This window comes from Zophobas morio, unplaced genomic scaffold (assembly GCF_036711695.1).
Source record: "Zophobas morio isolate AGI-343-1 ecotype UQ-CSIRO unplaced genomic scaffold, CSIRO_AGI_Zmor_V1 ptg000030l, whole genome shotgun sequence".
Taxonomy (NCBI): Eukaryota; Metazoa; Arthropoda; class Insecta; order Coleoptera; family Tenebrionidae; genus Zophobas; species Zophobas morio.
In genome coordinates this window covers 15299864-15316261 of record NW_026972135.1, presented here as the reverse complement: position 1 = coordinate 15316261, position 16398 = coordinate 15299864, and the positions used below count along the sequence as shown (strand labels likewise).

The following is a 16398-nucleotide window of genomic DNA, read 5'->3' as shown; positions in this document are numbered from 1 at the left end:
GATCGTTTAATTAACACTTTAGGTCTCTAACGGTAAATTAGGCATTTTAGGTAGTAATAAATGGGCGTTAAATAAACAGAATTTTTTAAATTCTGATAAATATATAAATTTCGCTGCAATGCCCGAAGTAGATATAAAAAGGCAAAAAACCTAAGATCCGAAGCCTAATTATGAGTTAAGGATCCGTGGTATTGTATGAGAGAGGAAAGAGGGTTATAACCACCTAAAAATCGAACGAAAATACTACTTAATTCATTAACAAATAAGCGCTATTACAGGCTTCTTTCAAAAATTTTTCCATCTCTATCTTTGTCAACACGCTAGATTTTTTTGCAATCTGACTTCCTTTTAATAAAAATGATATCAAACCTGGATATTTTTTTATTTCATTTTGTTGATTTTAATTGTAGCTCGAAACACTACTCCATAATATAGAAGTTTCAAAATTCTTGACTTTTTCATTAAATTCTAGACCCTTTTCCCAAACACCTGTTCTCGAATTTTGTATAGATCTTTTTGCATTTTTTTTTTCTGGTAATAGTGAATGAAGTGGCGATGTATACCTAATAAACAAGCTTCGGCATCGCGGACGTGTTGCTCATTGCTGTCCGATCGCCAGCGCTATTGCAGACGTGGCCTAGAACTTGGGGAATTATTGATAAGAATGATTACTTTTTCTAGGTTTTCCTCAATCATACGAGTTTTATGCTTTAAAAATTAAAAATGACATCAACATCACAATTTTCGTAATGATCTTGATCAAATAAACCCTGAATTTGCATCAAACGCCACTGAGGTTGAGACTGCACAGTTGGCCAGCCAAATTTATCGCCTGACGTCGCGTCGTCGTTTATAATATTTGTTTGATTGATTCTTCATCACTTCGGTTGTGCCTAACTCTGATAATAAATAACTGATTCTTCAACCACAAAAGTAGTATGTTTTGACAAAATGAAGCTGCTTAGCCAAAACAGAATTTTGTAGAACTTCTCTCCACCTTCAATTCTCTGACTAAATGTCCTCGATTTTCCACTCTTCAAGTCCCCTTTGATGGCCCAAGCATTTCGCTGTTTCTTTGCGAAATACCTAGCATCACCCAAACTTACTTTTTGAGGGCAAATCGGTTTGACAATAGCACGTTGTTTATTTGTTTAATAAATCGATTTTCAAAATGCAAACTGAAAAAGCGGAAAACGTTTGTTCAAAAGAAATTTTAGAAGAATTTGAAGCGGGTCAAGGAACGATTTGATGAAATAGTATTTTCTGAACTTTAATAAAAATGTTGAATATCGAAGCTTGTTTGAATAATTAATTAATGCAAATGAATAATAAATCGTTGCTTAGCAATTTTTGACTGACTTGTGCCACAAAGGTCAATTAATGCCCGCATTTGGGTGCTTATAAAAAAGATTATGATTCTAAAATGGAATATAAATTGAAAAAAGACTTATTTTCGAAATAACCTAATTGTATTAGAAATATCACTTTTTTCGTACTCTAGAGGGCATGAAACGTGGAGGAAATAGAAGGAAGTAAAGATTTACATTGTTGTGTGAAGTACACTAGAGTATTATGAATGATTCTAACAACAGTAATAAAAATTGATGTTGATCATTTGTAGCAGTTTTGAAAAAATTTAGTGAGAGTGGTATTTCGGGAAAAAAATTTTAATGATTCGATATTCGAAAGTTAACTGTGGAAGCTTTAGAAGTTTAATTTTCGAAAAAAAACACGTTTCGAATCGCAACAACAGGACACTTTTAGCCCTCGCGGTCGCCTATTAAACTACGGAATCCCTTTGTAAGCGGTGGTCTTCATACAATAAGTCTTATTCTTCCAAATCAGGCATCTTCCTACTTGTGTTTTTCTCAGCAGGCTAGACAAAATTGTGACTATTCACGTAATTCAGAAAGAATGTGTTCATATTACAACATTGCGGTCGTAGCAATACATTCTGTCTCATCAATTATAATAAAAACTCCGTTATTTGACCAAAACCAGTTTCAAATTCTTAAATTGTATTATAGAATCTCTGTTCTGCAGAAGTCTTGAAACGGAAGAAAACAGGAGGGTAGCCACTCGTCGGATGACCCTATTACAATACTTTCTTAACCTGCACTCAGGGAGTAAAAATTGGCCATTTAGAGTCTTCTTTTAACAAAAATAAATTAATTTCTCAAAAAGAAAACAAGTAACAAGAAGTGATCTTACGACTTTTTGCTACAAAGGAGATGAGTATTTATTAAGTTCGTTAAACATTCATGTTCAACTTAATTTTTGCTTCTGTAAAAAACAATATTCTAGCTTTTTTGACACAAATTTGACCTTTACAAGTTCAGATATAAACCTGGTAGCTACCCACTTTACATAAGTAATGGATTAGTTGAGTAAAAAATTCTTTTTCTCGACCCGTCTTACAACATGACACTTTTTCAACACTAAAAGTAGATGTTTTTGTCATTAGCAAAAAAAAACTTGCGTAACTAAGGCAACATTCGCTTTTAATCCGAGGATTTAAAACTCTTTTAAATGCTAGGATTAAAAACAAATAATACTTAATCTCAAACTATAGTTTTCGTCAATTTTGAAAATATTACCTAATAATGTTGTCTTTAATAATAATTTATAATTTTATGAATAATTAAACACATAATTAGATAATTTCTAAATTTTAAAATTTATATTAAATGTAAAATTAGAACAACAATGTTTGTCAATGTTGCTGCTACTTCATTGTCAGTTACGTCTGCTACTTCATTGCTCTTCGATGGTTTTTGCCACTTGTATTCGCTTCATTTAACCGAAAAATTTTTCGCCCCACATATTTCTTGTGTTTCACTAATTCCTCTGTGTACCCCTCCGCTACATTATTCGATTCTCACCCTTCGTGTCTCTTCAGAGATATAATATCACCTCCAGCATCTAGAAGGAGAGTGGCAGACGAGCGATGTAAGCAGTGTCCATTATATTCATTGGGATTTTCCAATTTTAAAAATTTAGCTACTTCTCGTGGAAAATTGCTAATCTTGTGAATCCCAGCTACTTGCCGCTGACACTTTCCATTTAGGTATTTAACGAAAACATGCAAGGTTTTTTATTATTGAAGATCTTAAAGTCAAACAGAGAGAAGTTATAGATACGCTTCGGATCTTAAGTTTTTTGCCTTTTTATATCTTCTTCAGGCATTGCAGCGAAATTTATATATTTATCCGAATTTAAAAAATTCTGTTTATTTAACGCCCATTTATTACTACCTAAAATCCCTAATTTACCGTTAGAGACCTAAAGTGTTAATTAAACGATCTAATTGTAAATTTTAAAAGGCTTAAAATAGGATTCCACGACCAACGAAGCGGACGTACTTGCACAATAGAGATTTTCCGTGAATTCGTTGCTTTGGCTGGCAGATTGTTTAAAAATGGGTTGTAAACAACGCCCTCGAGTTTAATGATGCGGGTTGATGTCGCCAACTGACAACGCTGGCCTGCATTTCATTTAGATTATAGCCGGAAGGAGGTGAATCTCTGAAAAAGCATTTTATTTTAGAAGTTTATTGTTAGTGATACTGAGTGTCTTTGAGTGTTAGTGAATGTGCTGGGGCCGGTTTTGATTTTTGTGTATACAGTAAAGAATCCTGAAAATGCCTAAATACATGAAAGATAACAAATTATGGTTAAGGAATAATTTGGACACTAATTTTCAATTTCCTTCTTCACCAAAGACAATGAGTTATTCTGCAAAGTGTGTGGAAAAGTTGCAAGTAAACATTTAAAATACTGAAGCTTGAATTATGTTCACATTTTTGTTTCCTAGTTTAAGTGCGAAAAAAATCACACTTTGAACAACACTGCAGTGGCGATGCACATAAAAAGAACGAGAATAAATCCAGTAAACAGACTTTATTAAACATTCGTTCCGACAATGATTTTACGCAATTTTGTACCGACTTATGTAAGGCATTTACCAGATGGTGCTTCATACATGATCAAAACTGGTACTAATTTCATTTTATGAAAATATAACACACTTAACATGTATGGCACATGGGTTACATTTAGTGTCTGAAACAATTAGACTGAATTATCCAGATGTCAAGGGGATAATTAGCAATGTTAAGAAAATCTTTTTAAAAGCACCAATAAGACTAGAGGTTTATAAAAACAGTTTACCAAATACACCTCTCCCACCTGAACGTGCGTTAACCAGGTGGAGCACTTGGATTCAAGCAGCATTGTTTAATGCAGAACACCTTGATGTTTAAAAACAAGTCAGTAAATATATAATGGTTTTTCACTATCATTCTTATATTGAATATTTTTAGGTTGTACTGTCATTTGAAGCCACAGATGCACAAAGCATTAAAAAAGCTCAAGAATTCCTGAATAAAGCAAACGTTAAAAATGAATTCTTGTACATTAAAATTAACTTTAAAATTATTGCTGATGCAATAGAACAATTAGAAACTATAGGTTTAAAATTAAACCGAAGTATGGAAATTGTGGAAAAAGTGTATACATCTTTAAAAAACGCACCAGGAAAGGTGGGGGAAATGACGTTCCAAAAATTATGTTCTCTATTAAAAAAGAATCCAGGATACGATTTTATATGTTCCGTAAATAACGAAATTTGCGGTAATGGAAATGCTACCAACAATACATACATAAATGAAACCGTAGATTGTTTAATATTTAATTTAAATGTTTAAACGATCAAGGATGTAAATTTACAATCGAAAATTTAGAGAAATATATAGTTTCCGTTTGTAACTCATTTTAAATACCTGAATTAATATTTTAGTTTTTGTTAAAGGCGACTTGCTTTAATTTGATTACCATTTTTTTGCGATAACTTAGAATTAGTGGACGTAAGTATAGATCGTTTACTTATTTAATCATTTTTTTGTTTGTTATACAAAATATTTGTTTCTATAATGTTATGTTTAATGCTTTTTTAAATATATATTTTTTGATGTATGCTTTTTCGTTGAGCAAATATTTTTTCCTCCATGTTTGTAACCTAAACTAAGATTTTTATAACCTAATTCGCCAATTTTGGGACCTAAAAATGTCTCCTTTTATTCATTTTTAACGACCTAAAATCCGAAGCCTAGTTATAGATTATGGTCTAAAATAATATTTGTAATGACGAAGTATTTGGCAGTGATCTTTGTCTTTGAGGTAACAATTTTTAAACTCAAGCTGTGACTCGGAAACAACCTTATGACTTTTTGATACAAAGGTGATGCTGGCAACTGATGAATATTTATCCAATTATGCAACTAAGGTTAAAGATTAATCGTTACTGCTGTCGTTCTACAAACTGTTTAAAAGTATTATTATTGTTTCTATGATAAGGATTTAATCTTCATGAAATTTAAATATATATTTTAAAATCACTTTATTACATAAGTACCTAATTAATAAAGTAAAAATGTAGTCTGTCTTGATGTCTGATGCGATTGAACCCTTACTTTCTAAGTTCTCTTTAAATAATTTTAGGCAGTTTTTCTAACGACGTCAAAACACTCATATAAATTATGAAAAAGACACAAGTATACATACACGGATTTTAGAAAACAATGCACTTTTTTAAAAATTTTGACATGTAGAGTTATTACGAAATGTATGTCTAGATATACCTGTGTAACAATAATTAAATAATCTCTCGTATATTTTCCATTGTGATAACCAATAAAAAACCGCGAAGTTTCAATTGGCCAGGACCGAACGGGGCAGTATATTCTACATATTGTTCCGAAATAAAACCACACACCGCCCCGGTACGACGCCAATGGATTTTCTAGTATGTAGGGTGATGATCGGTGGCTGGTTAAATAGTCCAATAAATGAGAGATATTGAGTCTAGTCAAATATATTTCAGTCGCGTCGGAATTACTCTGTACATAATCTCTGTATAGTGTGCCATGTTGTTTTGTATTGCTGTGAAATAAATTGTTGAGTTTTACCCACGCCGATTTTAATTAGCGATCAACGTAACAATATTTTCACTAAGTCCAAACCGTCAAAAATCCCGCTTGATATTGCAAATTCTCTTCGCATCTTAGTTTTGGTGTTCAGAGTTTCAATGACAAAAAATGATTGCATATCTTTCACGTTTTTGACATCAAGAAATGTTAGTTCTTCTCGTTGGCCAGCTTCGATGATTCACACAATCAATACCACCTAAAAATCGTTCTAAAAAACAACTTAATGTAATGAAATGTCAAAGTTTCGGGAAAACTCAACCTTCACCAACAAATAAGTGCTATTATCCGCCTGTTTCAAAAATATTTCCATCTCCATATTTGTCAACACGCTAAATTTCTTTGCAATCTGACCGACTGACTTCCTTTTCGTAAAAATGATATCAAGCCTGGATACTTTTTAATTTCATTTTGTTGACATTAATTGCAACTCGTAACACTACTCTATGATAATATCATTGATAATAATAATATTTATTTATGCCCAACAGTGTTTACAACACCAATTGCAGGAAATTAACTTAATTGAAAACAGGAAATAAGAAAATAGAACTTAAAAAAGAAATATATATATATACTATATAAAAACAATAACCTATAACATTATACAATACTAATTCTAAAAGATAGCTAAGCAACAATAATTTATGGTGATGCGGTGAGCCGTTCAATGATTGCTTTCTTAAACGGTAAACGAAATATATCCACATCTTCACAAACGGCATTGTACAATGACTCCATTAGATGTAAGGAAGACCTGAGAATAATGTTTGTTCTCATAACATCATACCTAAAGGCTAGCACCTAAGCGGGTAACTAAAAAATGTAATTGACCTAACATATGCGGCAGATTAAGTTTGCCACTGATTAGCTTGTGTAATACTTAGCAACAGAACATTTATTTTCCTTTTCACTACCACAGGAATGAACTCAAATTCATGAAGTAAGAGTAGGTGGTCATAACCCCTAGGTGGATAGATCCTGTCTGTTTTGAAAAACAAATATTTAAGAAATCTATATTTTCTAAATATGTTCAATCATTGTATTATAGACCTGATAGTTAGAATACCAAGCAATAGATGCGTATTCTAATCTACTTAAAATAAACGCACGGTATAATGCAACTAAACAGTCAATATTTAAAAAATACTTACAATTGCGTATGATGAAGCCTAGCATAGAGTTGCAGACGGAAATAATATGTATAAACTGCTGAGCGAACCGAAAACATAAATCAAAATGTATATTTTGGGGTATCCCAAGATGCTTTGTTGAGTCCCAACGGGGAAAAGGAGTTTGATCAATGGAGTAGTTAAATATAATTTCATTCTTATTGCAAGTAAAAGAAATAATCTTACATTTTGGAATATTTAACCTGAATTTATTAACAATAACATAAGATACTTATGTTGTCTTGTAGGAATAGGGCATCTTTAAGAGAATATATGACATGAAACAATTTGGCATCATCAGCAAATAACAGTATTAAACAACGCAAAACAGAAGGCAAATCATTTATATATAAGAGAAAAATGAGTGGTCCAAGGACTAATCCTTGAGAAACTCCAGAACCCGCAACATATGGCTGCGATGAAAAACCATTGTACTGTTCGATTTATGTTCTGAGCGTAAAATACGATTGTAAAACAAGCAATAACTTTTTACTAAAACCAAAACCGAACAATTTCTCCAAGATGATCTTATGGTCTATCCGGTCTAAAAGTGGGTCTAACGTTTGCAAAACGAATTGGGAAAATGTCATAAGATAAGTTGTAGTAGACCTATTATCCAAAAAATCATGTTGGTTTCTTGAGATAAGACTGCTGGATATAATATAGGAATGTACTTATACTCAAAAATTTTGGCAAAATTGCACAGCAGAGAAATGGGTCTATAATTTTTGATCTCAGAAAAATCACCTGATTTCAGGATAGGACAAACCTTGGAGATTTTCCATTTTGTAGGAAAAACTCCTATTTTCAAGGATTTATTAAAAATAAGCAGTAGAGGTTCAACCAACTGAAACTTGCAGTCCTTTATGAAAAAACTTGGTATTTTATCCGGTCCAGATGTCATCCCGGATTTTAAACGTCGCATGGTCTTAATAATATCATCTTGTGTAATATTAGATATATTTAGAGTGGAACTTCCGAAACAACCATCTCTATCAGTTAAAGCATCACAATCCATAGGATCCGATAAAGCAAAAGTTGACTTAAAAAATTCAGCAAAAATATTAACGATATCGGCGGGAGTTTCAAAAGTATTATTCTCAAAGGAGATCTTTCCGGGAATTCTAGTACCACCTTTCTTTGCGTTGATGAAAGGCCAGAATTGCTTACGATCAGTTAGAAGATTTTCTTGAATCTTTTTTAGGTACGAATTTAGCTAGTTCAGCGGATATGTCGGAGCTTTTGTACTTTTTTAAATGACGATATTTTTTCTTAATAAGACTTCTAATCTCAGCATCAAACCAAGCAGGATAACATTTCTTTCTTGAGCGATAAATTGGAACAAATTTATCAAACAAATTAAATAATGTTTTATAAAAATAGTCAACCATATGGTCAACCGATGAAAAAGTAGCTAATCTCGACCAATCAACATTTAGCAAATTGTCGTAGCAAGCTTTCCGAAAATTGTTTGTCTTGACAGCGTCAGCACACGAAAAGTTTTTATAATTATTGTCAGTGAATAAGGTACAGTCAATTGACAAAGTGGTATAATATTTATCTTGAATAACTAGTGAAGAATCAACGTGACTAACAGAGCATTCCAAGTTTGAAAAAGATAAATCTAACAATTTGTTATTACAATTTAGCACATCATTAAACTGATTTAAATGCAAAAACTGAGCAAATAACACAGGTTTACAAAAATCAAAAAAGTATTTTGGACTGAATATCTATTTATCATTTCTAGTGTATTTTCACTCGCTGAATTCTAATCCGTGCTCAGTTGTTCTCCAACACGTCTAGATTTTGTGATTGTGCAAGGTCACTAATCATTCGGCTAATCAAAAATTTCGTTAAAGCACTCCACAAAAATGGTGCAGCCTTTAAATACTTACTCAAAATTTTTCCAACGTTATCTTATGCCAAAATAAAAGAAGGTCCGGACATACGAAAACCAATTCTATACAGGCAATTCACGAGATATTTGTCATCGTGCACAATTTTCTCGGTATTAACAAAAGTTCAGATTACAAATAAATTGTTGCAAAATTATTGAAGGATTATAAACAAATTGGGGTTCGGATGTCTTTGAAGTTACATTTCCTTCATTCGCACTTAGATTTTTCTCCTGTTAACGTAGGCGCTACCAGTTATGAACGAACGGCTACATCAAAATTTACTCAGCGTGGAGAAAAATTACCAAGGTTTTTGGGATGAAGGCATGATGAGCGATTATTGCTGGATGTTGTTGCGTGAAACCGATGCTCAACCGTATGCTCGACAAAGTAATATTGGACTAGACTTTCAATTTTAAAGATTTTTTGTAAGAAAACTGCTAAATATACTAAAATTTCATCAAAACTTGTCATATTCAATATCTCAAAAACTTGACGTGATGGCAACAAACGGATTGCACAATAGTGTTCAGCGTGCAAAATTGGTCTAAGAACACTAATTGGTTGCTTTGTCCAAAAACTAGTGTAAACCTGTGTAATTTTAGACGGAGAACAATATTATCATTAATGTTTTGGTTAAAGTTAGGAATATTAAAGTCTCCTATTAAAAATGGAAAGACTTTTCTTCGAAAAAGTCACATAGAGTATTTAGCTCATCAATAGATGGAGTACTGGGAATATAATTACAAAAACAGACAGAACATAGTAACCCAACGTTAGTTTACATCCCACAAGATCAACTGAGGGACAAATATGTGAAAAAGAAGTTAAGTCTATTCGTTTAACGGAAACATGATCTTCCACGCCTAAGAAAACACCACCACCACGCGTTACATTGACAGCTACTAACTTTCTGTGGTATCTAAAGACATTGTAGTTAGCAGTACAAATAATTAGACACCGAATCTGTTAGCCAGGTTTTTGTTAAACCTATTAAATTATATTCGCTGATACAAGAAGCAACAAAAAAGGTATCCAGTTTATTTTTCAGGCTGCGAACATTTTGGTAATAAAGGCTGATTTTAATACTGTTGGGCAGCGTTAGTTTAAAGTCGTTTTTGCTTGAATGGTTAATGTATAGATTTGACTCAACATTATACGCTCTAATTTCTACCTCCTCCAGCAACTTATTGTAATACTTTATCAGTTTTGTCTGATGAGGCTCGAACAGATTTAAAACACTGGTTCGCACTAATATCGGTACCTTTTTTATTTATTGAATTAAGTAAGTGACACACTTGTTTTTCATCACGAAGTCCTATTTTAATCGGTCGAGGTTTAGACATGTTGGCACTATCACATCGACCTAACCTTATTGGAACAAAAGCTTGAACTGCCTGCTGTGAAGCAAAATCAGTAGATGGAGACAGACCGACATCTAAAAAATGAAAAAATTCCGAAATCCTGGTCTTTCTGACCATTGCGGATCGGGTTCAGGGACACCATACAAAATAATGTTATTTTTGCATTTCTGGCGCTCAAAAATCTGCTGAATAACATTCTCAAAATTTAGCGCAGAATTGCTATTTGAAGCAACATTTGCAAATGTAAGCTGTTGCTTCATTGCTTCCACCGTCTCATTGATCTTTTGAATACTTTCCAGCAAACCAGGAAGGATATTACAGCAGTTGCATTGATGGGCTATAGGAGAATTATTACCGGAAGAACACTTACTGCATTTCGAAAAAGTGCCACCTAAGGATTGTAAAGTGTCTAACTGGGGTTTTGTAATGTTTACACATTTAATGTGAAAATAAACTGTGCAGGAAACACATTTGATGCCAGGTACAGTGGGAGTGATCCCACCTTTGCAGATATCGCAAATAAGTGTCATATCAATAACAAAGATTAGGTACTAAAAAATAAAAATATGTGCTTAGTGAATTTAACCTATATGAAGATGCTAAAAATTACATCCTTGCCTTTTAGGAAAGGTTAACTAGTCACTATCAGATGTCAAAAAAGAATATCACTAACGAATTGTAAGTAAAAATGGGGGACCGTGATCGTAAACAGTAGTACTAAAGGGTACTCCACCCAATGAATGAATATAGAATTTTAAAAATTCTTGACTTTGTTCACAGTATGCCAACATTTTCTATTCATTAAATTCAGAACCCTTTTCCCAAACACCTGTTCTCAAATTTTGTACAGACCTTTTGGCATTTTTTTCCTGGTAATAGTGAATGAAGTGACAATGTATAATAAACAGGTTTCGGCATCGCGGATGATGCTCATTGCTGTCAGATCGCCAGCGCTATTGCAGTCGTGGCCTACAACTTCGGAAATTATTAATAATAATTACTTTTTTTTAGGTTTTTCTCGTTTATACGAGTTTTCCTAGATATTAAATGCTTTAAAAATTAAAAATGACTGTTCAACATCACAATTTTCGTGATGATCTTGATCAGATAAACCCTGAATTGCATCAAACGTCACTGAGGTTGAGACTGCACAGTCGGCCGCCAAATTTATTTTAATATTTGTCTGATTGATTCCCCATCACTTCGGCTGTGCCTAACTCTGTTAATAAATAACTGATTCTTCAACATCAAAAAATACAGACACATCGTCTGCAAATATTTTTAACGAACAAAACACTTGACACGTGGAAAAAATTGTAAAATATTAGCTTGTTTGATTTTGTTTTCGGTGGCATTGAATCAAAACACAATTGATTATTTTTTCACATGAAATATGCTTGAAATAAAAATAAAAGTTATTTAGAGAAAAGTAAAGTCTCTCTATCTCGTACCTTGTTTTTACAAAATCTTCTGTGCAACGTGTTTTTGATCTCGACTTCGTCTCGATCCAAAATCTCACGTTTGAATGTGAAAAAAAATAACTTTTTTATCTCATTGCACAAATAACCATTTCCAAATTGTCCACTAAAAACTTAAATATGTTGCCTGTCGGACAAAATATTATTTATATTTCGAGAAGCGTCTTTCAAAATCAATTATTGATATGCAATCGTCTCGTATTTAAAAAATTCTCTACCCCTGCATTTACTCTACATTTTGCTAATTAAAATTACACTTCAAATTTCGGAAATATTTTGTGAAGTTTTAAGGGCATAATTTTTATCCAAAACATGAGAATCTTTTTTCCGCACCTATTTTATCTAAAAATCATGAAGCACTCATTGACAAATCTGACAATGGTTAAATGGTTTGTTTTTTCTTAATTGTTTACAAGCTATTAAATATCACTTACTAAGTTCATCTTCACGTAAACACCCGATTAACCAATTTGCAACATAACGTCCACAGGAATCAGTACTTTCACCATAAAATATATATAATTTAGAAAAGAATGGTATTCCTGTCTTCTTGCAAAAATAGCTATTAAAATTTATCATGTCACTACAAATTTTACAAAAGAGAGCTTTTTATCTTTGGGAATAATTTAACCCAGAAGTTGTGCAAATTTTAAACTTTAAATTTATAAAATTTTCAATATTTTAAAATTTTCAATATTTTAAAATTTTGCTTTATTTATATTGTTGGTAGGTCTTGATCAGCGTTAAAAATCCCATTTTCTTCTATTATATAAACGCAAACAAATGTTTATTAAATAGCAGAATTTTAATTTACTGGTGAGTGGAAATTCCCAAAATTCAATACTCGTAGGTTGTACCCACCTTAAAAAACTTATCTTTCAGGTCTATCCTTTAAAAAGAAATTTGTTTTGGTTTTACAGATGAACATACAAAAATTTTAAAAAGACTTATTTTCGAAATAATATAATTATGTTAGAAATAAATCTTTAACAAAACTTTACACTTTTATGTTGAATAGAATTGAACTCTGTTATTTAAATATTTTAAATAATGAAAAGGTTGGTCAAGGTGTGGTACCGTCTGCTAAGCTTGTTTCGTTCGAACATCGTATCCTATTATTAACGGACGGAGGCGTTTTCTTCATAAAGTATAACATATATTCTTATTAACTACGAAAGTCCTCTAATAGGTAAACATCCAGAAGTATTTTTACGGCCCTTATACGGTGTGCAAAATAAGTACAACCAACTTAATTGGGCCATAAGTTAACTAATATCCCAATTACTTAAATGACTAATCAATTTTTTTTTTAATAATAAAGTGTAGTTTTTTTGTCGAGAGAGCGGAAAAACACTCGAAATATTAATGATGTACAATGCCACGCGGTACGCTTATTTTTAGTGTAACATTGAAGGTGTCTGGTAAGTTTCCAGAATAAACAATTGTTGATACTTTCAATACATATTATACGTTTTATTTAAAACTATTCCTTGACTTTTGATTATTTTTTGTGAAAATTTTGAAGCCTTGGATAACAACTTAATGCAGTTTCATAAATTAGAAGTACTCTACAGATGATTAGCCAAATTTGGTTAGCGCTTTACCATCTACATGATATACCTAATATACATACAAAATTTGGCAATAATCTGTCCAGTAGTTCCGGAAATTATTTGTCTAATAAAAATTGACAGAGACAACAGACAGGCAGACAGATCACAGACAGACGCAAACGGGAGATCACTTTTTTCGTACTCTAGAGGTCATGAAGCGTTAAAATATGAAAGTAGCTATTCCTTAGATGAATCCTATACTGATATTTCCTTACCTAACGTTCGGGAAGTAAAAATTAATTTCAGTCAAACATCAGAATATAATGTGTAATTTCAAAAGGAAGGACAAAAGGTCCATTTGCCGAATAGCTAGTTCCATGCTTTCTCATTGTTTCATAACTCCTAGAATATGAAAAAGTAGGTCCTCTTTTCCATCTTTCTGGATATTCTGGAATAGAAAAATTGCCTCCTTTCATGGTTTATCGACTTTCCATGTCCTCCAGTATGAAAAAATAGGTTCTCCTTTTTTCGTTTGTCTGTCGACAGTCAGATTATTGTCAAGTTTTGTAAGTATTTCTATACCTGCGATTTAATAATAATCCTCTTCTATTTCATTCTATTTTTATTGTAGCGGTTATTACATAAAAAACACCGCAAAATCAGATAATGCAATTCACCAAGAATCCCAAAGTTTTTTCTGCAAGTTAGTCGAGTTCATTAACATCTTTCACATGTGCATATTTCCTTGAAATATGCATTTACATGTATATTTGTAAGTTTAAATTTCCTGATTTGGTTGATTTGTCGTATTTTACAAATTTATCACTTCCAGTCAACTTTTGTGCTACTGTTGACTAATTGCGTTTCCGCCTGTCTGTCGTCTATCGTCTACCCTATGTCGATCGTTTGGTCAGCTCTGTCGATATTTATTAATATTATATTAATAATTTGCAATTTAAATTTAGTAAAAGAGTTTATTAAACTACATCGCTGTCCACTTTTTTCAGCTTTTCGACCTCTTAAAATCACAACAGCCCACCTCAGTCAAGAAATGTGAAATAATTCCGGGCGATATCACACAAGAAGGACTTGGCATCAGTCTTGAAGACCGCCAGAAGTTGCAAGAAGAAGTTGAGTTCATTTTCCACTCTGCAGCCTCAACGCGTTTTGACGACACCGTCAAAACTGCTGTAAAGTTTAATACACAAAGTACGAACGAACTTTTAAATTTAGCAGAAAAATGCACTAAATTGAAAACTTTCGTCCACGTTTCCACTTCCTACGCTTTTCCGAAAGAGAAGGTACTTTACGAGAAATCGTACAAACCTCCAGAGGATCCTCATAAAGTTCTTGATGCTGTGAAGCTTGGACAAGATGAGGAGATTGAAGGGTAAGGAGGAAGGACATCGAAAGCAAAAAATGACTGAATTTTTTATTTCAGCCTTATCGGTGACTGTCCCAATACTTATACGTTCAGCAAAGCACTAGCTGAAGGACTTGTATCAGAAAGAATGGATAAGATTCCAGCTATCATCGTCAGACCTTCCGTTGGTAAGCTTTGTCTCTTAGGCATTTCTTGCGCTATATTGTAGACGTAATATTGTAGTGTGTCCCGTTTGGAGAGAGCCTTTAAAAGGTTGGTGTAACAACCTCCAAGGCCCCATGGGTCTTTTTGTAGGTGCTGGTAAAGGCATCATTCGCTCGATGTATATGAAAGGCGATTCCTACGCAGATTTTATACCAGCAGATGTTGCCATCAACGGTATGTTGACGGGTGTTTGGAACTTCCTGTGCAACTCTGATAAGTTAATATTTTCTCACATTTATTACGTGCTTTTTAAATGTACCAATTTATTTCTAGACATCGAGTAATTAACGTCACGAGTTCCTCAGAGTACAATTTAACTTGGGAAGAAATACTTGAACTCGGCAAGAAGATTATCTACAATGAGGTACCACTTAATGGAGCAGTATGGTATCCAGGAGGATCTACAAAAAAGTCTAGATTCGTCCATAATATTTGTTTTTATCTGTTTCAAATAGTTCCGGCACTTATCATTGATGTTTTGTTAATGGTGCTAGGTTACAAGCCAATGTATATATTATCTTTCTAAAAATCTGTGATTTGATAAATTTACGTTTTGTTGTAGCCTCTTCCAAATTCAGAGACGCATTCAAAAAGGTTCTGAAGTTTTCGAATATTACACAAATAAAGCCTGGAATTTTAGCAATATGAAGCTATTGGAAATTAGTGCACAAATGAGTGAATCGGAGAGAAATCGTTACAAACTTGAAGGGGAAGGAATCGATCTTGACGACTATTTCAGAAATTGCGTACTCTCTGTAAGAAGAAATAACCTTAAAGAAACAGACGACACTCTTCCTAAGGCGAAAAGGCACATGAAAATGTAACAAATATCTCCTAAAATAGTCAAGACATTATTAAATTCATATTTTTTACAGAATGTGGTTTGTGGACTTATGTTGTAAGGTGCTGCTGATTTCAACAATACTGTACCAATTTGTTTGGAAAACGTATGCCCGAACGTGATTAAAAAGGATTGAAACAATACAATTGCTCAATGTTTATTATGTAGACAAAGGTGTTTGCTAATTTGTCTTGTTATTTTTTTTACAAAGGTATCGGTAGCATGTGTTCACTAGAACTGTAACTGTTTGTTGTATGTGTAAATAAATAATAAATACTTACTTTGAGTCTATTAGTCATCAGCAGACCAAGATTTTTGTCTCATTATAATATATTCGTATTAATTATACTCATCAATTAGTCCACTGACTTACGGGCGTAATTTCAACTTTGAAAAAAAGATCGACATTTCAATTGATAGATTATGTCTAAATCTCTGGGGAAGACACAATATTTTTTAAAATAAGTGATTGTTTAGTGTTTAATTAATTGTTCATTCTTCGAAGGAAATTGCATTTTTAG

General features: G+C 32.7%; 1 protein-coding gene across 1 annotated transcript in view; it reads left to right on the top strand.

Moving 5' to 3' along the window:
- The window catches only part of LOC135137844 (fatty acyl-CoA reductase 1-like), a 36294-nt gene extending 20137 nt beyond the window's left edge, over positions 1 to 16157 (top strand). The window contains exons 3-8 of the mRNA XM_064067594.1: positions 14456 to 14838; positions 14890 to 14999; positions 15055 to 15253; positions 15310 to 15543; positions 15599 to 15856; positions 15912 to 16157. Coding sequence (XP_063923664.1) covers positions 14456 to 14838; positions 14890 to 14999; positions 15055 to 15253; positions 15310 to 15543; positions 15599 to 15856; positions 15912 to 15999 — 1272 coding nt within the window. The 3' untranslated portion in view covers positions 16000 to 16157. The remainder of the gene's footprint in view (positions 1 to 14455; positions 14839 to 14889; positions 15000 to 15054; positions 15254 to 15309; positions 15544 to 15598; positions 15857 to 15911) is intronic.
- The last annotated feature ends 241 nt before the right edge of the window (positions 16158 to 16398 follow it).